Source organism: Scyliorhinus canicula, chromosome 4 (assembly GCF_902713615.1).
Source record: "Scyliorhinus canicula chromosome 4, sScyCan1.1, whole genome shotgun sequence".
Lineage (NCBI taxonomy): Eukaryota > Metazoa > Chordata > Chondrichthyes > Carcharhiniformes > Scyliorhinidae > Scyliorhinus > Scyliorhinus canicula.
Genome location: NC_052149.1, coordinates 23969422 through 23992830, shown reverse-complemented (window position 1 = coordinate 23992830; position 23409 = coordinate 23969422). Strand labels below are relative to the sequence as shown.

Here is a 23409-nt window from a genome sequence, read left to right as displayed (position 1 = left end):
AAAATTTGCGTGTTGAAATTCCTTCCTCAACAACATCTCTGCAGAGTTCACCAACTGCTTGCAGTTTTACTTTGTTCCTTGTTTTTCTTTGTCTTTATGACAAGTGCTCAGCTATGTATGGGATAGTCAGGCTGATAACCGTGAGTGATGTGAAGAAAATATTTGAATGGCAGTTTGACGCAAATTTCATATCGTAAATGATTTGCAGTGGTATCAGTATCCTGAAACTAATCTGAATCAAAGTAGTGATTAAAATTTCATAGGGCTAGAAATTGAGTTGCTCTGATTTTCGGGCGTAAGGTTCATGCTTCATTAAATGCCAGGCCAAGTCAGATCAATGTGGGCAGTTATTAAATTTGCAACCATCTCCTCTGCATGATTGTCGTGTTAGGCCTAGCCTTCTTAAAGCTGCCTCCGCATTCAGCAGGAGAACCCAGTAATGCTGTTCAGAAACCACATGGTGCAGCCAGCCTATTGCTTCTAAAAATAGGCTGTCCTTATTAAAGAGAAGCTGCATGACGAATATTGCTAAAGTTAAATCTTGGCAACATGAACTCCAGGAGAAGTGGCGCTTCCAAGTGCTACTTGTGGAAGTAGGCCGAAGAAGGGACACCTTGGTTTTGTGGGGGACCAGGAAGCCCTCCAGGATCACCTTCAAAAGAGTGGGAACAGACTCTGCCTTAAGAACCTAGGAGAGGTGCACCAAAAAATTGAATGACTTTATATGGACTGTCAAGGGCAGTGAGTGCATTGTCACATGAATCTCCTATCACCACACCATGAACCTTTCATGCTACGCAATGCACCACACCCTCTTTACTCACCCAGCACTTGTCCCTGGCAAAGAAGACTCTCATTTGGGTTTGTTTTATTGTCATGCGTACTGAGGTACAGTGAAAAGTATTGTTCTGCGTACAGTCCAGACAGATCATTCCACACATGGGGGAAAAAAAACATAGGGCACACATAATACACAATGTAAATACATAATGTGGAGATGCCGGCGTTGGACTGGGGTGAGCACAGTAAGAAGTCTTACAACACCAGGTTAAAGTCCAACAGGTTTGTTTCAAACACGAGCTTTCGGAGCACGGCTCCTTCTTCAGGTGAAGAAGGAGCCATGCTCCGAAAGCTCGTGTTTGAAACAAACCTGTTGGACTTTAACCTGGCTGTGTAAATACATAGACACAGATATCGGGTGAAGCATACAGGAGTGCACTACTACTCAGTAGAGAAGATGTGTGAAGAGATCAGATCAATCTATAAGAAGATCGTTCAGGAGTCTGATAACAGAGGGGAAGATGCTGTTTTTGAATCTGTTCGTGCATGTTCTCAAACGTTTGAAATGAATGAAATGAAAATCGCTTATTGTCACAAGTAGGCTTCAAATGAAGTTACTGTGAAAAGCCACCAGTCGCCACATTCCGGCATCTGTTCGGGAAGGCTGGTACGGGAATTGAACCGTGCTGCTGGCCTGCCTTGGTCTGCTTTCAAAGCCAGCGATTTGGCCGTGTGCTAAACCAGCCCTGGAAGAAATTGGAAGAGTGAATAACCTGGGTGGAAACGATGTTTGTTTGATTTCCCAAGTCAGCGGGAGGTGTAGCCAGTCAATGGATGGGAGGCAGGCTCTTCTCTAATATCCAGATACCTCATCTCACGCACCTTCAGATAACGTATTCTCAGCTGCTAGCCATCTCCCTTCCTCCAGGTAGCTCTATCTATTCATGTAGCTCTATATTCATCTGTGATAGGCATGTTGCCCAAAAATAATCACATGTGGCAATTAGAGGGGAGAAGAGCACTAAAGTACACTGGCACCTGTGTCCCCTGATGTCCCCTGAACCCTACAGAGGACATGATTGCAACATGGACTGGCTTGCCTTTATGCCCCTTCTCAACTCAGCACATCTTATTCTACTATCTGACATGATGAGCAAGCTGCTGTTGATGTGACCATGGACATTTTGCTTCTCACTACATCTCCTCAACTTCTGAGTTTCTGCTTTCAGGCAGGCTGCCCAGCCACAGCAGTACAAGGAGAGAGAGCAGCAGTGATGTACTGATTCTCTCTTGAGCTGACACTTTGCAGCCACCAGCTCAGATACTAACATTGCACCTTAAAGACAAATCAATTTGGCTTCACCACCTGGTATATCTTGCCAGCATGACTGGGCTCCAGGAAGGTGGGGGATAATAGATACTTTGCCAGTTTACAGAGGGAGAGGTCAGAGATCAGTTCTACTGCAGAAGATTCTGACAAGGAGCTCAATGGAGCAGTATACAGGATAATGTTGATGAAAACCCTTTTCACAAATCACCATGCAGGAAGCAGCTGATGGCACAAGGTATGTCACAAATGGAATTTCATATCCATAACATCTTGATCCACAGATTTGCACAATGGAACCTGTGGCAGGCTTTTCTGTTTGGGGAGGGCAAACAGCTCGCCTCTGATAGAATGCACTGTTTTGTGAGTGACTGGTAAGCTATGATCACCTGGACTAATTTTCTTAGCAGTTATAAAGTGGATATGCGAACTGTGACATGCCCTCATCTTTCCTCTTCTGTGATCCTCGCCACATGGCTAAAAGCAGTTTGACTAAGTACACACAAATAAGTAATGAAAGTCAAACTATCTCAATTTAAAACTACCAGCCTTGACCTGGCAAATAGTGAATACCAACCTAAACCTTTTCTGAACATAGGTCAAACTCATGAAATTTGCCCATCGAGGTAGTATGGCTTGTAGAACCCATCAAACCAATTGGAAACAAAATGCATATTTTTACCCTTTTGCTTCCTTTTAATAGCCTACTCTAGTGTTGAAGTTCTTAGCATCGTTTTGCTGATGTCACAAAACTAGGTAGGAATGTGAGTTGAGAACTATGCAAAAACGTTTCCAAGGGTATAGGCTAATTGGGTGGGCAAGACCATGACAAATGGCAGATAATGTGAAGTTATCCAATTTTGTCAGAAAAACAAATGCAGAATATATTTTAAATTGTTATAGACTAGGAAGTGTTGAGTGTCCAAAGGGACCTGGGTGTTCTTGTTCATATGTCACTGAAAGCTAACATGCAGATGCAGCAAGCCATAAGGAAGGCCACATGTGTTTTCCTTTATTGTAAGAGATTTTCTTTACAGGAGTAAGGAATTCTTGCGACAATTAAATGGATCCTTGGGTGAGACCGCACCTGGAGTACTGATCTCCTTACTGAAGGATAAATTTGCCATATAGGGAATGCAGCAAAGGTTCACCAGACTGATGGTTTGGATGTTAGAATTGTCCTGTGAGGAAAGATTGAGGAAATTGGGCCTATGTTCTCCAGACTGTAGAGATGAGGACTGGGTGATTCACTGAAAACTACAAAATTCTTACAGAAAAAATCTTTCTCATGGCTGGGAGGTCTAGAACCAGAGGACACTCTCCGAATGAGTCATTTAGTAGAGTGATGAGGAGGAATTTCTTTGATCAGAGGGTGGCGAATCTTTGCAATTCTCTATCCCAGAGGGGTGTGGGAGCTCAGTAATTGAGTTTGTTCAAGATTGAAATTGATAAATTTTTAGATATTAAAGATGTCAAAGGGTAAGGGATAGTATGTGATAATGGCATGAAGTAAGAATCAGCTTTGATCTAATTTCATAGAATTTACGGTGCTGAAGGAGGCCGTTCGGCCCATTGAGTCTGCACCAGCCCTTGGAAAGAGCACTCTACCCAAGCCCACACCTCCACCCTATCCCCATAACCCAGTAACCCCACTTAACCTTTTTGAACACTCGGCAATTTATCATGGCCAATCCACCTAACCTGCACATCTTTGGACTGTGGGAGGAAACCGGAACACCCGGAGGAAACCCACGAGCACACACTGGGAGAACATGCAGACTCCGCACAGACAGTGAACCAAGCCGGGAATCGAACCTGGGATCCAGGAGCTGTGAAGCAACTGTGCTCACTACTATGCTACCGTGCTGCCCCTAGTTGAATAATGGAGCAGGCTCGAGGAATAAAATGGACGTCTCCCATTTCCTTTGTTCCTATTAAATGTTAAGGGGAGACGGTTAGGATATTTTTTACTGTGTGGTGCAAATGTTACTTGCCCAAGCCTTAATCGTATTCTATGCCTTGATACATATTGGCATGGATTGTTTAGTTAGCTGAGGAGGTATGTATTGCATGCTGCTTCTGCTAGTTGTAATGCACGTTGTGCAGTGTTGTCACTTCAGCAAGTTCATTTTTAGGAATGTCTGGTGCTGCTCCTGGCATGCCCTCCTGCAATCTTTATTCCCTTGGCTTCATGATGATGGCAGAGTGAGGGATACATCAGGCCACGAGGTTCAGATTGTAATTTAATACAATTCTGCTGCTATTGATGGCCCTCAGTGCCTCTTGGATGCCCAGTTTTTAGTTGCAAGATTTGTTCTGAATCTATGCCATTTACATTGTGGTAGTGTCGTACCACATAATAAAGGATGTGCACGCATGGAACATCATCTACGCAAGGAATGTGTGATAGTCACTCCTGCCTATGTGCCAGATGCAGCTCACCGTGGCCGGTGAAAGCCGGGAGATCCCGCTCCCGTGATCTACCTGGCTTGCAAAATCTTGCGAGATGTTGCAAGGGGAATACCACCCACAATGGGCAGGGTCAGTTTTGGGTAAATCTGCATATTCGAGCGAGGCAGTAAGCCTTACTCTGATGAGCAGATTTCCAAGGTACCTGAGGATTTGGGATTCAATACCTTCGCCTTGAAGACCTTGGGCGAGCGGCGTTTGATACTGATCCCCACATTGGGGACCAGACAGAATGGCACTCGTGTGGGTCTCCAAGGGGATCGGAGGCCCCCAGCTGCAGGGTGGTGCACTGGCACCGTGGCTCCCTGGCACTGCCAAAATGACATTTTCCACATGGGCAATAGGCCCAGGGTTATTCCGTTGTGGGGAGGAGGCAGGGACTATCCCATGTTACATTCGGGCTGGGCGGGGGGAGCTCTGAATTCTTTTTGGGGCCTCTGAGATCAGGACGCAATTTTTTAATGGTGGTGCAATCTCGCGCTACAACGGGGAGTTCCCGTGAACGGAGTTCCCCACTGTAAAATAACGCGGCTATGTGCGCCCTCGGCCGCGTGTTCCCTGTTCATGCCCCTTATTCAAAGCGAGTCGCGTTGAATAGCCATGTGTACCTCGGCACTGCGAGTGCTGGGAAACACGTGTCTAAATGCACTGGCTTGGGAACTATGTTCCCTTTTGGGAAGGTCGTGCCCATAGCTTAGTTTAAAAATGGCGTCCCGATCTCTCCCTGCAACGGGGAGTTCCGGCAACAGAGCTCCCGTTGTAAAAAAAAAACAAACAGGCCTCGGCAGTGTGTTCCCCATTTAGGCCCCTTATTCAAAGCAAGTCGTGTTGAGTAGCCACGTGTTTCTCAGCACTACGAGTGCATGGAAATGCGTGGCTAAATGCGCTCATTCGGGAACTTTGTTCCCTTTTGGGAAGATCACGCCCTACGTTTCATTGAATAGCAGTGGAAAACTCACCTGGAAGAAATTCCCTGAAAAACCCCCCACAAATGAACTTAGAAATTTTTCTGGAGAATCGCACCCAGTGTTTGCTAAATCTGATTGTCTCCTTGGGCAAATTATAGCATATTTAAATTGGGATCCAGTACTCCCAAAAGCTTCCATCTGTCACTTTTTAAAGTATATCTGAAATAGACCTGTAATAGCTGTTGTTTGCTACACGCTATCTTCCGCACACCACTGGAGTAAGACAGGCCTGAAGTCATGTTGTTGAGAAACTAAATTATGTTGTTTACCCCCTTGGTGATTTTTACATCAGCACATGATGATACAATTATGGTGCCACAATATTTAGCACTGCTGCCTCAGCCTCAGGTTCGATCTGTCCTTGGGTGACTGTGTGGAGTTTGCACATTCTCCCCATGTTTGCATGGATTTCCTCTGGGTGCTCCGGTTTCCTCCCCATAGTCCAAAGATGTGCAGGTTATGATCAATGCATGGGTTGGGCTTGTGTAGAGTGCTCTTTTGTTGGGTCAGTGCAAACTCGATGAGTCAAATGGCCTCCTTCTGCATTGTAGATATTCTATGGATTCATAGTATGCAGATTGAGAGTGCTAAGTATATGCTGGAGTTGCAGTTCATTTATATCCAGATAAAATATTCTCCTATTTGTCATGCTCCAATGTAGTTTTTGTTTAAACAAATCTACTATTTCTTTGTTCTTGATAGTCTTTGCCCTTCAAAAAGACATCTCCAGCGAAAATAATCCTCATGGTACAAATTATAATTCTCCCATACATGGTCTTGGAAATCAAATTACGCCCAAAAGTAAGTGCAAGGAGCATGGCACTGACTGCCTGTGCCACTCGGTGCTGCCTGCTGATAACCATATCTGCTTGAATTTGGCACACCCCATGCTGTTTGTTGGCTACAGATTTGTTGGCGGGGTGCAATGGAGCTTAAAGGAGTCTAGTACAGTGGTTGAAGTCAGCCAGCACTTCAGGGTGGTAAATTCTTGCTGCAGAGACCCCCGCCCAAGTTGCTTAGCAAAGTTACTGAAGAAGGGACTGTGCAAATATCAAGTTTCCCCAATGCACCACTGAGTCTTTGGCGTGTACAGAAGGAGGGAAAGCCTTTTACCTGGGGCAGGAAGGCTTTAGACATCTGGACAGGAGACACCAAAATAGAGATTGAGAACTATGAATTGCAAATGGATCACAATTGGTAATCGTCATGTAAGTAACATTTAAACTAGGTGAAAATATTCGCTTTGAGAGAACATGTAATTCAATGCCAATATATTTTCTTTCAGCATTTGTATTTACAAATGTTGCTTTCTGTTGTGTAAAAATAAGTTGGTGCATTTTTCAGACTGTGTCCCCATGAACTGTGAGGATTGTGCCCCCCTGAACTGTGGTGAGGAGAAAGTCCAAAAGTAAATTATAATGGATTTTTGTTCAAATTAGATTTTAATCTTGAGAAAATTTGAGCTCTGAGATATATGGATATTTGATGAAAGACAGTTGCTGGGACTAATATAGCCTTGTGTGCCTTGGCATCGCAGGTGCACATCTAAATATTTGAGGATCTCTTCCTCTGCCACCCTTTCAGGCAGTGAGTTCCAGACTCCCACCACCCTCGATGAAAAGGTTTTTCCTCACATCCCCTCCAAACCTCCTGCCCCTTATCTTAAATCTATGTCCCCTCGTTATTGATCCCTCCACCAAGGGGATAAGTTCCTTTCTGCCTACTCTATCTATGCCCCTCAATTTTATACATCTCACCATATCCCCGCGCCACATAGGGAAATTAGGCAAGGTGGCAAAAATAAAAAAAGGCTTGTCCAGAGAGATATTTGAAGGACTGGCTTAAAAGAGGGGGAAGCAATGGAGAATATATTAGACAGTAAATTCCAGAAATGGCCCTGTCGAATAGAACTACTGGTTAAGCTTAAATTATATATATTTTAAATAATTGGAAACGGCAAACATAGAACATAACAGCACAGAACAGACCCTTCGGCCGTCGATGTTGTGCCGAGCATTGTCCGAAACCAAGATCAAGCTATCCCACTCCCTGTCATTCTGGTGTGCTCCATGTGCCTATCCAATAACCGCTTGAAAGTTCCTAAAGTGTCCGACTCCACCATCACATCAGGCAGTCCATTCCACACCCGAACCACTCTCTGAGTAAAGAACCTACCTCGGACATCCCTCCTGCATCTCCCACCCTGAATCTTATAGTTATGCCCCCTTGTAACTGCCACGTCCACCCGAGGAAATTGTCTCTATCCATCCCCCTCATCATCTCATTGTCCTCTGCTCCAAAGAGAAAAGCCCTAGCTCCCTCAACGTTTCCTCATAAGACCTGCCTTCCAAACCAGGCAGCATCCTGGTAAATCTCTTCTGCACCCTTTCCAATGCTTCCACATCCTTCCTATAATGAGGTGACCAGAACTGCACACAGTACTCCAAATGTGGTCTCACCAGGGTCATATATAGTTGCAGCATAACCCCGCGGCTCTTAAACTCAAGCCCCCTGTTAATAAATGCTAACACACTATAAGCCTTCTTCACGGTTCTATCCACTTGAGTGGCAACCTTCAGAGATCTGTGGACATGAACCCCAAGATCTCTCTGTTCTTCCACATTCGTGGAAGGTTTTAGAATAGTGTAATTGATTTGTTAAGAATTTTGTTCACATACTGTAGATGTGTACTAATGCAGTCAAAACTCCCACTAACATTTGCATTTAACATATCTGATGTTCGTGTTCCTGCAGATTATCCATCACACAGGAGCTAGCTGTGTATTTGAGTGGCAAGTACAGTTAGAACAATTGTACTGTTTGAGTTTCCAAGGTTTTCTAACCAGCCCAAAAGGGTACCATATTATTTGTTTGAAGTTGATAAATGGGCACACTATATAATGTTAGAAAAGTTTCTAATCCCCCTGCAGTATGAATTAGTAAATTATTCGTGTCATGTTCTTCAACTCTTCTCACTTTTTACCTCCCACTCTCTCCTGTCCCACCCATTCTCTCTTGTTCTTTCTGTTGCATTGCAGCAGCTACAAAAATGCTTAATTGACTGTAAGGCACTTGAGGAAGTCCTAAGGCTGTGAAAGGTGCTATATAAATGGAAATATTCCTTTCCGTCTCTTTATCTCACTGTCTCCACGTGGTACTAGTTGTGGGTGATTTGATATGATCCAATAGATGGCAGGCAAGTGACTTCAATTTCATATTGCTAAATTGTAAATCATACTGTTTATGATCATTGGTCAGTGGAAATTCATGACAAGCATTCAACTTTGCAAACAATCATCCTGTTTATTGGATTTCAAGTAATCAGAGTTTCTATAATGGTTATTAAAGTGACTCATGTAGATGGCTAGATGAGGGAGATGGGAAGATGCTTTTTCCAGAGTTTGTTTGATTCGGTTATAAATATTCATATTGTTCCAATGACTGACATGTATATTGTCACAGAGGTTAGATGATAAGTCTCGGATATTTACGGACATAAATAACTCAACCATGTACTGCATAAACTATATCAGATACCAATATAATAAGCTTTATTGTTACAAGTAGGCTTACATTAACACTGCAATGAAGTTAGTGAGAATTCTCTAGTCGCCACACTCCAGAGAGAGAATTCAAAATGTTCAAATTACCTAAGCGCACGTCTTTCGGGACTTGTGGAAGGAAACTGGAGCACCCAAAGGAAACCCATAAATCAATCAATCATTTTTCCCTTTTTTTTTGTCCCTCATCCCTGAATGCCCTTTGCGTGCAACAGTTCAATAAACCTGAAAGACATGCTTGTTAGGTGAATTGGACATTCTGAATTGTCCCTCTGTCCTCGACCTGCACCGGAGTGCGGCGATTAGGGGATTTTCACAGTAACTTAATTGCAGTGCTAATGTAAGCCTACTTCTGACAATAATAAATATATAATATAATAGTGCTTTACAAGGTATAATCTACTTAAAATAGATTTTGTCTCGAACGTGGTGAGTGCCATTATTACAAAACAACAGATCCTCCAACTCTACATAAGCAACACCACAAAGGGTTGCTAATCTGGACCATGGACTTGAAATTTTAAGTTTCCTAATAGACTGCATTCAGAGGAAACGTACAAAATCTAAGCTGATGAGACTAATGCTGTTTCATTATAAACTCTTGTGTATGCCCATACAAGCTCTGTTAACATTTTATCTGATGTCATGCACATTTCTGAAGTGTCAAATGCAGACAGCCTGTTAATTATACCAGCAGATCTTGCTGCCAGTTCTTTCGTATGTGTTCCTTATTGAAACAAAGCAACTTTTTAATTGGAAAACAACAGGTAACTTATTTATAAACCATGCTTGCTGACAACTAATGGAGACTGATTAACGATGTTACCATAGCATGGCATATGACTCCAGAGTCCTGGTGTGCCACTAGTATAGATGCTTCTACAAAATACAATAACATATATTGAGTCAATATGATATGGTAACCACACAGTATGTGTTTAAAGAAGGTAGAAGTGAATAGCTGGCCTGTATTAGAGTTTTAGAATTTGTCGGAACAAGCTATCTATTGATAAGAATTAAATGCGTACAGATAACAAAAGAACTAACACTCATAGTGCCTTTCACAAACTCGACGTCTGAAAGCATTTCACAGCTAGTGAAGTATTTTTGATAGTAGTTGAAGCTATAATGTAGAGAAAAATGAGTTGCACTAGACTGTCTTCTATACCCTTGCAATTCTCTCCAAAGCATTAAAGATTTCCGCGTAATAGGAGGCTACTCAGTCATTCTTGCCTGCATTTGGATCCTTTTGCTTTGGTTTTACAGTCTCATTTTCCTGCTATTTTGTTCCCCATACATTAGATTTTTCCCCCTTATCCTTTTATATATTATTTTCTGTTCTTCCTGAAAGCTATAATTGGTTTTAGCATTGATCATTTATGGTGAAACATTTGATATTCCGATCAGTGTACATAAACATGTTTCTTATTTCTTTATGGTGCTTCTCTTAGACCAATGCCCCATACCTTCAATTTATCTACCAGTGGCAATTATCTTTTGCTTACCTTGTTCATTCCTTTTATCATTTTGAGCAGGTCTATCAAATTCCCTACTGCTCTCAATTAAGTTTAGAAGAATACAGCGCTAGATGTTCTTGCATTTTCTTTGTAACTCCGAACCCTAATCCTAAAGTTAATATGCTTTTTTAAAAAAATAAACTGTTTGCTATTGTCTTTAATTATTAAACATTTCCTGTTAGGAGAGTTGAACTTTGGCATCCATAGCCACATTTAGATGCTCTTTCCAAGGACACAGGCTAATGTTGGAGTCCTGTATATGTTGATAGCTGAGAGATAATACTGCTTTTGAGACGTAAGAGTAAGGTTGGTACTGGCTTTGTATATATCAGAAATAATTTGAGGTAGCAAGCTTGTGTGTCTTGCTAAAATTGCCTCCAACTTAAGTGTGAACTTGTTTCCTGTAGCAAATTCACAATAAATTCAAGTCCACTGATGTTTCTGTACACCACACTTTTTCTGAATTATATTTTTACTCCGTTAAAATGCATTGCGCAAAAAGGGATACAGTATCATAATTATTTTACTGGACTAGCAATCCAAAAGTCTGTACCAATAACCTAGAGTTGTGAATTCCCCCCTCCCCACAGCTTGAGCATTTAAAATTACCTGCATTAAATAAATAAATCTGGATATAAAAGTTAATATCAGTAATGGTGACCATGAAGTTACCAAATTGCCATTAAAAACCCATCTGATTCACTCATGTCTATTTGCAAGAAAATAAATCTGCAGCGTTACTTGGTCTGACCATTATGTAACTCTAGACCTGTAATAATATGATTGACCTTAACTACCCTCATAAATGGCCACATGTTGTACCAAACGACTATAATACATAGAATAAGAATTGTTATGACACCCTGGGCTAGGGCACAGCCAATTCCAGCCCCCCTTGGCCTGAAGTCGTAACACAATTGAATTAACCAATAATAATTTTTTAGAAATAATTACAGTCACTAGGTTTGTAAATTTAAATACAATTTACTTTTTATTTATAACAATAACATATGCAGCACGTAAAACTAGTTAACCCTCGTGTGTGTCTGTGTGCGTGTGTGTGTATGTATATATCGCCATATATTTGACAAACTAACACCGAGGGGAAAAGCAGGGTAAAATAATAAGTAAAGTCTTTGATTCAGATAGTTGTTTATAACACATCCTCCTTCAAACCAGGCTTTCAAATTGAGATTTCTGCTTTGTGGAGAATCCAGACCCATTGTCCCAGAACTGAGTTCAGAATGGGGCAAGCATAAATCAGCTTTGTGACAATGGACTAATTGAAAGGTGGGGAGATCCCCACAGGATACATCTGCTAGAGCAGGGGTGGGCAAACTACGGCCCACGGGCCGCATGCGGCCCGCCAAAGGTCTTTATGCGGCCCACCAAGTCATTTAAAAAAAAAAAAAATCTTTTTTTAAAATTTTTAATTAATTTTTTTTAAGGTTAATGGGGGGGCTGTTGGGTTACTTACTGGTATAGGGTGGATACGTTGACTTGAGTAGGGTGATCATTGCTCGGCACAACGTCGAGGGCCGAAGGGCCTGTTCTGTGCTGTACTGTTCTATGTTCTATATGAGGCGCCCAGAATCATAACCGGGTGAAGTAATTATTTTACTTAATATACTATGCGTCCCTTTAAAATTGTGAATTTCTGAATGTCGCCCTTGCATGGAAAAGTTTGCCCACCCCTGTGCTGGAGCTAGTTCCAGTATAAGGGAGTACTCTGGCTATGAGTTACGAATTACTAAATGAGGTACTTGTGGAAACATATTCCAGTCACTTGGCTTTGGGTGGGAGATGCAGGCCTGAAAAAAAGGAGCGCGAAGCACTAATGGAAACTAACTTAGTGCAGAAGGAGTATCTACAGGAAATAAATTCAAAATATATTTGATTTATTTCTTTAAAACTCTTCAGTTGTAGATGCTGCTGCTGACTAACCTGGATTATCAGCTGCTGTAGAAATGGGAGTGGCTGCTGGAGGCTGTGTCGGCTGGAGGCGGTGACTATAAACAATGACCCAGGAGGCAGAAAGTCCACAGCTCCGGCCTCTACATCAGCCTCCTGTGCCCACACCCTGCACTGCAGCCAGATCTCTTCTAGGGAGAAAATGGGAAAAAGGGTCAGGCAATCCTTGGGGATCATTTTTGGAGACCTTTTGGCAATCCATTTTGCATTATCCCGCGACCCACCCACAGGTTGCGACCCCCACTTGAGAAAACACTGCTTTAGCCTGTCTTGCCACCTTCAATTAAGCATGTGTACACCCTGGCTCCTCTGCTCCTTCAACCCTTTAGAATTGTATCCTTTAATTGCCTTTCTGTGTGTTTCAAACCAAGATGAATAATTTCACATTGCTCTGCAGCAGATTTGCTCTGCAGCAGATTTCATCTGCCACTTGTCTGCCCATTGTACCAATCTGTCTACGCGCTTCTGAATTTCTACACTATCCTCTGGTATATTACCACAGTTTACAATACTTGCAATTTTTGTATTGTCTGCATACTTTGAAATTGTGCCCTGTATTATATAAGGTCCAGGTCATTAATATATATCAGGAAAGCATGTGTGCTAACATCAATCCCTGGGAAGCACCACAAACCTGCATCTGAAAAACATCCATTAATCACTATTCTGTTTACTGTAACTCAACTAATTTTCTATCCATGTTGCTGCAGGCCCTGTTGTTCCATGAGCTCTATATTTGTCACAGTCTGTTGGGCAGAACTTTATCACATGCTGCTTGGAAGTCCATATAACCACATCAACAGCATTACCCTCATCAACTCTGATACCATATCAAAAAACTCTAGTCAGTTATTCTTTACAAGTCTGTGCCAGCATTCCTTCATTAACCCATATTTGTCCCAGTAACTTATTGTCCTTAATTATCATTCCAAAAGCTTCCTCACTGTGGACGTTTAACTGACAGACCTGTAGATTCTGGGCTCTTGGACATTTGCAATTCTCTAGTCCTCTAGCATCACCCCCAGTCTAAGGAAGACTGGAACATTTCAGCCCGTACCCCTGGAATTTCCATTCTCAATTCCCTCCGTATCCTTGGATGCACATGATTTCTCATCAACTTTAATTATAGACAACTTACCCAGTATCATCACCTTATCGATTTTTACATCCATCAAGTATTCCTCTTTCATCAAGTGCTCCTCTTTCATCATCCAAAGATGTGCAGGTGAGGTGGATTGCAATGACCAATGTCTGGAGTTATGGGGATTGGGCAGGAGTGTGAGCCTATGTAGAGTGCAGACTGAATGGACCGAATGGGATCTTTTTGCACTATAGGGATTCTATGGACCTGCACAACATCCTTAGTAAAGACCAATGCAAAAGTATTGCTTTTAATGCCATAGCCATGGCTCCGCCTTCATGCTTGCTAGTTTTTGTATTCCTTTTTATGTTAACTGCCATTGCTTATTTGCTTCTTCAATTCCCCTTTGAACTTTATATATTCGGCCTGGTTCTCTGTTGTATTATTCACCTTCACTTGACAACAGTCATAATCATCCTTTCTCCTTTACCTTAATCCCCATATCTTTTGTCATCCAGGGAGCTCTGAATTTGTTTGTTCTACTTTCCCCCTTTTTGGAAATATACCTTGGCAGTTACCAAAATATCTCAGGTGGGATTCTCCGGTCTCCGATGCCGATATCGCATTTGGTGATCAGCCGGAGAATCCCCGTTGGTGCTGAAATCGGGGGCGATACTCTGTCCCCTCGAATGGCGTACACGCAAAGAATGCCGTATGGACGGCCTCAGGATGTTACTGAAGTCCCTCCCCTGATGCTCCGCCCCAATGGGCCGAGATCCCGACAGCGTGGGTCACTCATGCTATTTTGGGTTTTTTTTTGGGAACCCGGCGTGGCAGCTGCAGAGTGAATCCAGTGCCGCCACAGTCGGGGTGGGGGGGGGGGGGGGGGGGGGGGGCTTTGCTGGGAGCACTGGTGGGGGGTGGACCTGGGGTAGCGAGCCTGGCCAAGAGGGGGCTCTATTGCCAGGCTGCATCTGCGGGCGGGCAGCGCCATGTTGCATGTGTGTTGGCGCGGCCATGGACTCAGCAATTATCTGGCCATATCTGCAGCTAGAGCTGGGGCCTTTACTCTGCGTGCCTGCTAGCCCCGAACCAGATGGAGGATCGGTGCAGCTTTGTGCCGTTTTTCTGTTGTAATCTCGTTCCTACACCGGCGTCAGCACTTAGTCTCAAAATCGGAGAATCCAGCTCCTCATCTTTACAGAGAGCCCATTGTTCAGTTAAATTTTTGCCTGCCAATCTTTGGTGCCAAATGTCTGACCATGAATGGCCCGGACTCCCGCGAGCCCCTCCAGCAATCATGAAGCATAAGTCAGGAGTATGATGGAATACCGTGCAGCTGCAGTAACAGTCCAGAACCAAGCAGTTCGCCTGATCAACAGCCTATCTGTCAATAACCACTTCCTGCACCACTGACACTTGCAATGCGCACTATTTACAGGATATACTGCAGAAACTTGAAAATGTTTCTTCAACAGCATTTCGCAAATTTGCAACCTATGCCACTTCGGAGGACAAGGCGGTTAATGGATGTCAAGTTTAATTCTGTATGCTACTGGTGACATTTTGTGTTGCAGTAGGATGTTGGTAAACTTTATCCTAAAGTAAAGGAACTTCTTTTTTCTGCTAGTTCCATTGGCTCAATAAACATTAGGACAAGTATTCAATGAATATTCTTCAAACATTCTACAATAGGACAGGCGACCTGTTTCTGTATCAATTTTGGACTGCTGCTGTGGTAGATTATTGGAAATTTTGGCCTATCTGTTGCACCACTCTACTCACTTCCCTTTTTCCTGCGTCTTCCTTTCCTTCAGACTGGTTTTGCCACTTTTCCCTTTAAAAGGCACAATCGCCTTTTCATCCCCAACACTTCTATGACCAAGCATTCCATGTTCCGTCAACTTGTCAAATTTCTTCACCCCACTCCTCAGTCTTTTTGGAACAGTTTTTTAAAGTTGGTTTTCCATTGTCACTAGCTATCCATTTATAGGATGTAGCCTTTCTCCATATAACAATCATTACCTTCTTAAAAAACGTTTGCACCTCTACGCCTGAGTGAGATGTAGTTCGAGTGAGTATGTGGAAATTTGATTCGGTTGGGAAATTGATGCAGAGGGACAAAGAAGTGCTCCTTTTTCTTTCAGCTTCCAGTATTATGAGTTTTCTTGTCTCCCAAGTTGAAAATGCAACTTTATTACTTTGGCTGTGTAAATTATTAACTGATTGACTAAACAAAAAAGGTTGGATAGGAATGGCAGGACTGGTTGTGTGCTGTGACGGCAGCATCTGAGTATCTCTGGAATGCACTGTAACCCTGGGCAACCATATCTGCAGTAGTGTCTGCAGCTCAAGGGTCCTTGCCTCAAAAGTTGCTGCGCGTGAGTGGCGGACTTGGCGAGCATCAGTGTGGGGGAGAGTTACCTGAACACTTTTTGTTCCAGGCAGCAGCCACACCCCTAAGGTTAAGCAGAACTCCGAGTTGGTCAATAGTCAGGGAGAGGAGGGTGTGATTGGGTCAGGCAGGTATGTCGTGATGGAGGAGCCTCCGCCCTTGACTTTGTCCAACAGAAACAAAGTGTATGCTACTTGTGTGGAGAGGACTGCAAGGTGGATGACCAGACTGACCATGGCACCATGGTGAACAATGCCATTCACATGGGGGGAACAAGAGGAATCTGATGGCGATAGGAGACCGTATAGTTTGGAGAATAGATACTGTTGTTTGCAGCCACAACTGATAGCTCCAAAGGTGGTGTTGCTTGTCCAGCATTAAGGACAATTCCTTGTGGCTGGACAGGAACTGTAGGAGGGGGAAACGGCAGCTGCCATGGTCCACGTGGGAACCATAGCAGAGGGTTCTACCTCAGAATTTGAGGAGCTAGGGACCAAATTAAACCGCAGAACATTAAAGATAATCATTTCTGAATTGTTACCTGAACCACCGATTAAATTGGCATAGGGGCAAGTAGATTAGAGAATTAAATGCATGTTCAAAGAGTGGTGTGGGAAGAAGGGGTTTTGACTCATGGGGCAGTGGCATCAGCACTGAGCAATTCCGCTGGGATGGGCCCCGATTCGACCAGTGTCAGTTTTATAACCCAGGGCAGGATCGGTGAATCCCGGGGGGGGCAGCGTGAATCCCGCCCCGCTGCTCTGATGCCAGCTGGCGTGTTCTCCGGCGCCGGTCTTCGGGCAGGGGCGGGGATCACGCCGTGCCGGTTGGGGGCCGTTGGTAGCTACCCCACCCCCAGCAATTCTTCGGGCCCCAATGGGCTGAGCGGCTGTCAGTTTCTGACAGTACCGCCGGCATGGTTTGGACATGGTCCCACACGGCGGGACCTGGCAGGTAAATCGGCTGGTGCGGTCCTCGGGGGGGGGGGGGGGGGGGGTTAGCATGCGCTGACTCATGCAGTCCCTTCGATGCCAGTTGGTCCGCGCCAACCCCTCCGGTGCCGGCCTAGCTCCCGGAAGTGTAGAGAATTCCTCAACTTCCAGTCGGCCCAATGCTGGAGTGATTTGCGGCTTTTTTTTTTTTACGTCGGCGTCAGGCCATCGGACGGATTCGGGAGAATCTCGCCTCAGGACTTTGGACAGAGTTTTAAACTAACTAGGGGGCGTGGGAGGGCTCGGGTGAAGACAGATTTAGAAATCCAAAGAGAGGTCAAGGCATCCAAACTGTTATAGCAGTGTGATTAAAGACTATATAAGGAAGGGGCAGGGTGTTTAACAAAATTTGGATATTTGTGAATAAGGGCATAACCGGGAATAGAAGTAAAAAAATTTAAATTGTAGGTTCTTTATTTGAACGTACGAAGCTTCTGCAATAAAATTGATGAACAAGGGCAGCGCGGTGGCCTAGTGGTTAGCACAGCTGCCTCACGGCGCTGAGGTCCCAGGTTCGATCCCGGCTCTGGGTCACTGTCCGTGTGGAGTTTGCACATTCTCCCCATGTCTGCGTGGGTTTCGCCCCCACAACCCAAAAATGTGCAGAGTAGGTGGATTGGCCACGCTAAATTGCCCCTTAATTGGAAAAAATAATTGGGTACTCTAAATTTATATATTTTTTTTAAAAATTGATGAACGAGTAGCACAAATAGAGAAAAATGATTTGGATTTAATTTCCATTGCAGAGACTTAGTTACAATCTGATCATGGGTACACCATTTCATAAAGATGGCCAAAATAGCAAACGAAGAGGGCCAGCCCTGATTGTAAATATGACACGAGTACATTAGTGAGAAAGGATCTTGCCTCAGAAGATCATGAAGTAGAATCAGTATGGGTATAAATTAGGAATACCAAAAGTCAGAAAACACTGGCTCCCTAACTAATGACACCATTTGGGCAGAGTCATTAAACAAGAAATTATTGGGTGTTTGTGACAAAGGCAATGTAAAAATTGTGAGGGACTTTAATCTTCTTGTAGTCTGGAACAAAATCTTCATATAGAAACGCTATAATGAGGGGTTCCGTGCAGAAGCAGTTGCATATTTGCAAGCTCCAGCTCACTGTTTCATCCTGATGCACATTTCATCATTGTTTTTTCTTGGGCTACGCGGCTTGCGTGTTTCCCTGGAAATTCCTGATTGATCTTTGAGAGTAAGAGCCAAGATAAAATGCTAAAATCCTCATTTTGCTCTTGGCTGCCGGAGTGGGCTGGGGTGGGGCTCAGCTGGTAGTGGCACAGTTGCTGCTGAACGGATTCTCGCCTTAGCAGTGTTGTGTGTATTGGATGATGGCTGCCATCAAAGATGTTGCCTTGACTTAGAATTTTGGCTCTGCGGTGCAGGTCATTCGGCTCTGCGGTGCAGGTCATTCGAGCTCACTTAAGGGATTGCAGGGTGCCTTTAACAGAGTAGTGGAGGCACATGAGAGGGTTCTTGCACTCTAAAAGAACACTGCCCGTAGTTATGGGCGACCTTTGTGTCGTAGAAATCCTGCTGTATGATGTGTTGTTTATACTGATGGGTTTGAGAGATGGGGCCGGGTGGGAAGTGCCCCTGGGCCTGGTCCCTGGTGAGAGATGGGAGCTGAATTCCCGATTGAATTTGAGAATTGGCTGCCATGCTTTAGTAATCTTGATTTTGGAGGCTGGGTGCATCAAATTCGCTGGAGCACAATGGTGGAGCTATATGGGTTTCTAGTTATGTTTTAATGATCGTATTAAGCCAGTTGTGATGTCATTCTCCTGTTCGATGCTGTACTTATGTAGGTTAGACATTTTGTTTTTTCCCCCCCCATCTTCACTTTTGGCAATGTATTTCGTAACTTTTTACATTATTTTAATAAAGTATAAATCTCAATAAATATACTTATTAAAAAAAAGTCTTCATATTGATTGGAACCATAAAATTGACAAGAATGGTCCAGAAGATGAGTTTGTATCAGTTTATCGGCAGTATGGTGGCGCAGTGGGTTAGCCCTGCTGCCTCACAGCGCCAAGGTCCCAGGTTCGATCCCGGCTCTGGGTCACTGTCCGTGTGGAGTTTGCACATTCTCCCTGTGTTTGCGTGGGTTTCGGCCCCACAACCCAAAGATGTGCAGATAGGTGGATTGGCCACACTAAATTACCCCTTAATTGGAAATATGAATTCGGTACTCTAAATTTTTTTTTTTAAAAGAGAGTTTGTATCAGTTTTTGTGACCGTTTCTCGGAACAATGGGTGATGGAGCCAACTAGGCATAAAGAGCTATCTTCGATCTAGTAATGTGTAATGAAGCATGGATAATTAGTAGTATTGTGGCAAAAGATCTTCTGGAAAATAGTGATCATAGTACCATTAAATTCCATGTTAAGTTTGAAAGTGATAGACCACAATCGTGTATAAGAATCTTAAACTTAACCATTAATCGTAAACATTGGTACGAGGAGAGAACTGGCTAAAGTTAATTTGATAAATAGACTAAAATGTATTGCAGTAAATAAACCAGTGGGAAACATTTATATAAAATAAATCAACTTCAGAACTACATTCCATTGAAAAACAGTCTCAGCTAGAAAAACCCAACCGTGGCTTACTTAGGAAATTAAGAATAGTATTAGATTAAAAGAAGTGGCTTCCAATGTTGCAAAAAATAGCTCGTCTGAGGATTGGGGGTGTTTTCGAAACCAGCAGCGAGCCAACAAAAAGTCAATTTTTAAAAAGAGGAAAAAAATATAATGAGTAAGCTAGCCAGGAATGTCTTCCTTCTTGGGCAAACCCTCAGAACTGAAGATGATTTTCTTCTGCTGCAGGGTTGTGGGTCCTGAGGTGACTTTAAAAAAATCCAATGCTGGGTCCACAAACTCTGCCATGTCAGTGGTGTTTGATGAGGCGGGTGGATCAGTGGTGTTGGATGAGGTAGGTGGGTGGAATGCTTGGATTTTGGTATGTTCCTTCTGCTGTTTGTGCTTGGCCTCCACCTGGGCCTATTGGAGACATTCAAAATGGGAGGCACCTTTGTGGATGCTTCTCTAATTTGGGTAATCTCGAGCAAAAAATTCCTACAAGTCAGTGTGGATGTTACACTGGGTTCTACATGGCACTGCCAGGGTGACAGACTGGCCGTGCCAGGGGTAGTTCCAGGGTTCAATACTGCTCTGTTCCTGATTACTCAGGGGCCACTAATGGCTTGCGAGACCCCTCCGAGGTACCGTCACGCCTGTTCCATGTTTGTGGAAACCAGTGCTAAACGGCGCTCTGTTGAGGTCTTGCAAGCACGGCCATTGACTCCCAGACACTACCAAAAATTAGAAAGGCAAATGGCACATTGGCCTTTATTACAAGTGATTAGAATACAAGAACAAGGAAACCATGCAACAATTGTATAGGACAGTGCTTCCCAAATCAATTCCTGATGTGATCCCATTTTAATGCCTCAGATTTTGTAACTCCGGAGTGAAAGTTTGGCTGAGTGTTTTGGTTGTTGAGTGGGGGAGGGGTGTACTTTCGTCATTGAACAGTGGGAAGCGGGATGGTTGTTCTAATTCTGTTTTGGCCTAGAGCAGAGGTGGGCAAACTTTTCCGTGCAAGGGCCACATTCAGAAATTCACAATTCACAAAGGGCCGCATAGTATATTAAGTAAAATAATTACTTCACCCGGTTATTATTCTGGGCGCCTCATATAGAACATAGAACAGTACAGCACAGAACAGGCCCTTCGGCCCTCGACGTTGTGCCGAGCAATGATCACCCTACTCAAGTCAACGTATCCACCCTATACCAGTAAGTAACCCAACAGCCCCCCCCCCATTAACCTTAAAAAAAAAGACTTGTTGGGCCGCAGAAATACCTTTGGCGGGCCGCATGCGGCCCGCGGGCCGTAGTTTGCCCACCCCTGGCCTAGAGGGTAACCAACAGTCACTGGGCATACCATTCCTTCAGCACTGCTGGCAACTTGAAGTGGCACAGGCAAACCTAGTTCACAGAGCTTTTTACTCCCAGTTTAAAGAAAGAACACCCAGAATAGTGAGAGCTCACTGCTTTTCCATAATGGTATAACATTGGGAAAGATGTACTCCTTCCCAGTCAGATCAACCAGTCTTTGCCTTCGAGAATGTATGGATAATTTGTAAATAGTGTACTATGTTGCCCACCCACCCTCAAAAATATCTTCAGCCAGATCAATGTTTAGATCGAGGTTTCAGGCTGAGGGCTGGTGAGGTTTCTTTAAGAGGAGTTTTTCAACCAGTCTTTTTGGCCAACGGCCTTCGTGATTCTTGAAGGGCAACTACAAAAATTGTAATTTATTTTGTTCTGGTGGCGAACACCTACATTTTCACAGACATTTTTTGCTGCAGCAATTGGACCGTGAGCTGTCCATTAGGCCCCCCGCCAACAAAAACACAAAGATTCAAATGAGCCCTCGCGCCTGTCAGAAATCAGTCTCAGTTTCACGGCAGCCATTGCCGTCTCTGAGCTCACAACTCTCAAGTCACACCCACAGTTTGGGAAGCCCTGGTAGAGAGCTTGAAACTACATTTGGAATACTGTATACAATTTGGTCTCCATACTTGCATTGGATGTGGTACATGGTTCCTAGGATGAGAAGGTTGGCCTATGATGAGAGGTTGAATAAATTTAGCTGTGCTCTCGAGTTTAGAAAAATGAGCGATAATGTTATTAAAACATGCAAGGGCCTTGACAGGATACACACCAGGGTTTATTTTCCTTGACTGGGAATCTAGAACATGGGGGCATAGCTTAAGGATAAGGGGTTGATCATTCAGGATTGACATGAGGAGAGATTTTCATGCTTTGAGAGTTATGAATCTTTGAAATTGTCTTCCCCAGCAGGTTTTGAATGCTACATCGTTGAGCATGTTCAAGGCTGGGCTAACCGTCTCAGAAAATTGAGATATGGGGAAATCAGCAGGAAAGTGGAGTTGAAGAACATGTTCAGCTATGATTGTATTGAATGGTGGAGCAGACATGAAAGGCTATTTGATCTTTCCTTATTGGTTGCAATTTTGTGGAGTCGGAGAGTTTATTGCATTTCTAAAGTTCTGAGTAAAGCACTTTCAGCACATGGTGAAATGATTAAACTTTTGGACATAAGTCTCTTTAACGAGCTAACCTAACGATGTATAAAATATTTTTCTTTCAGAAAGTAAAAGTTTACATCATATGGCCCATGAACGCCTAGGAGAGCTCTTAAGAGTATTAAAGGTTGTAATTAACAAGCATCAGTCATTAAATTCAGTGGACATCCTAAGTGCGACAGGGACAGTCATTTCTAAAGTAAAAGGTAAGACTGACCAGTTCTTCAACTGTATAGTAATAGTGATCTGTCAAATGGATTGGCAAATTATTTAACTCAAATTGTTGAAACTGCTTTTCAGATAGATTGAGTAAAGTACTTGTAATACATCAATGCTGATCTATTTAAAAGCACCATATATAGTCCTGCAATATTCTAGATGTGTATCCTCCATGCTCTGTTTATATGTCATCTTCCCGTGCCACTTCTTTTGCTCATGCCCCTTCCTCTTGTGCGCTCTGTCCAGCACACACACCCTCACTTCTTATCACTTCAAGGCTGTAGGGTTTCGGGGTGAGATGTTATGCATCAGGATCAAATAAGTTGGGGCAGCACGGTAGCATAGTGGTTAGCACCGTTGCTTCACAGCTCCAGGATCCCAGGTTCGATTCCCGGCTTGGGTCACTGTCTGCATGGAGTCTGCATGTGAAATGAAATGAAAATGAAAATCGCTTATTGTCACGAGTAGGCTTCAATGAAGTTACTGTGAAAAGCCCCTAGTCGCCACATTCCGGCGCCTGTCCGGGGAGGCTGGTACGGGAATCGAACCGTGCTGCTGGCCTGCTTTTTAAAAAAAGCCAGCGATTTAGCCCAGTGAGCTAAACCAGCCCCTGTGTGTGCATAGGATTCCTCCGTGTACTCCGGTTTCCTCCCACAGTCCAAAGATATGCGCGTTAGATGGATTGGCTATGCTAGATTGCCCTTAGTGTCCAAAAAGGTTTATTGGGGTTACTGGGTTAAGGGGATGGGGTGGAGGAGGTGTGTGCTCTTTCCAAGGGCCGGTGCAGACTCGATGGGCCGAATGGCCTCCTTCTGCACTGTAGATTCTATGGAGTACACAAAGGCACGGGCACTTATTGATACTCATTCTTAAATACTAGATTCTGTTTTTATATTTCTCTTATTTCATGAGATATGGGTGTCGCATCAAGGCCAGCATTGATTGCCCATCCCTAATTGCCCTTGAATTGTTTGGCTTGCTTTGCTATGTTC

General features: G+C 43.6%; 1 protein-coding gene across 4 annotated transcripts in view; it reads left to right on the top strand.

Moving 5' to 3' along the window:
• The window catches only part of LOC119964422 (rho GTPase-activating protein 29-like), a 128811-nt gene that overhangs the window by 26819 nt on the left and 78583 nt on the right, over positions 1-23409 (top strand). For all 4 annotated transcript variants that reach the window (XM_038793877.1, XM_038793874.1, XM_038793876.1 and 1 more), the window contains exon 3: positions 22264-22404. In XM_038793877.1, the coding sequence (XP_038649805.1) occupies positions 22264-22404 (141 nt within the window). The remainder of the gene's footprint in view (positions 1-22263; positions 22405-23409) is intronic.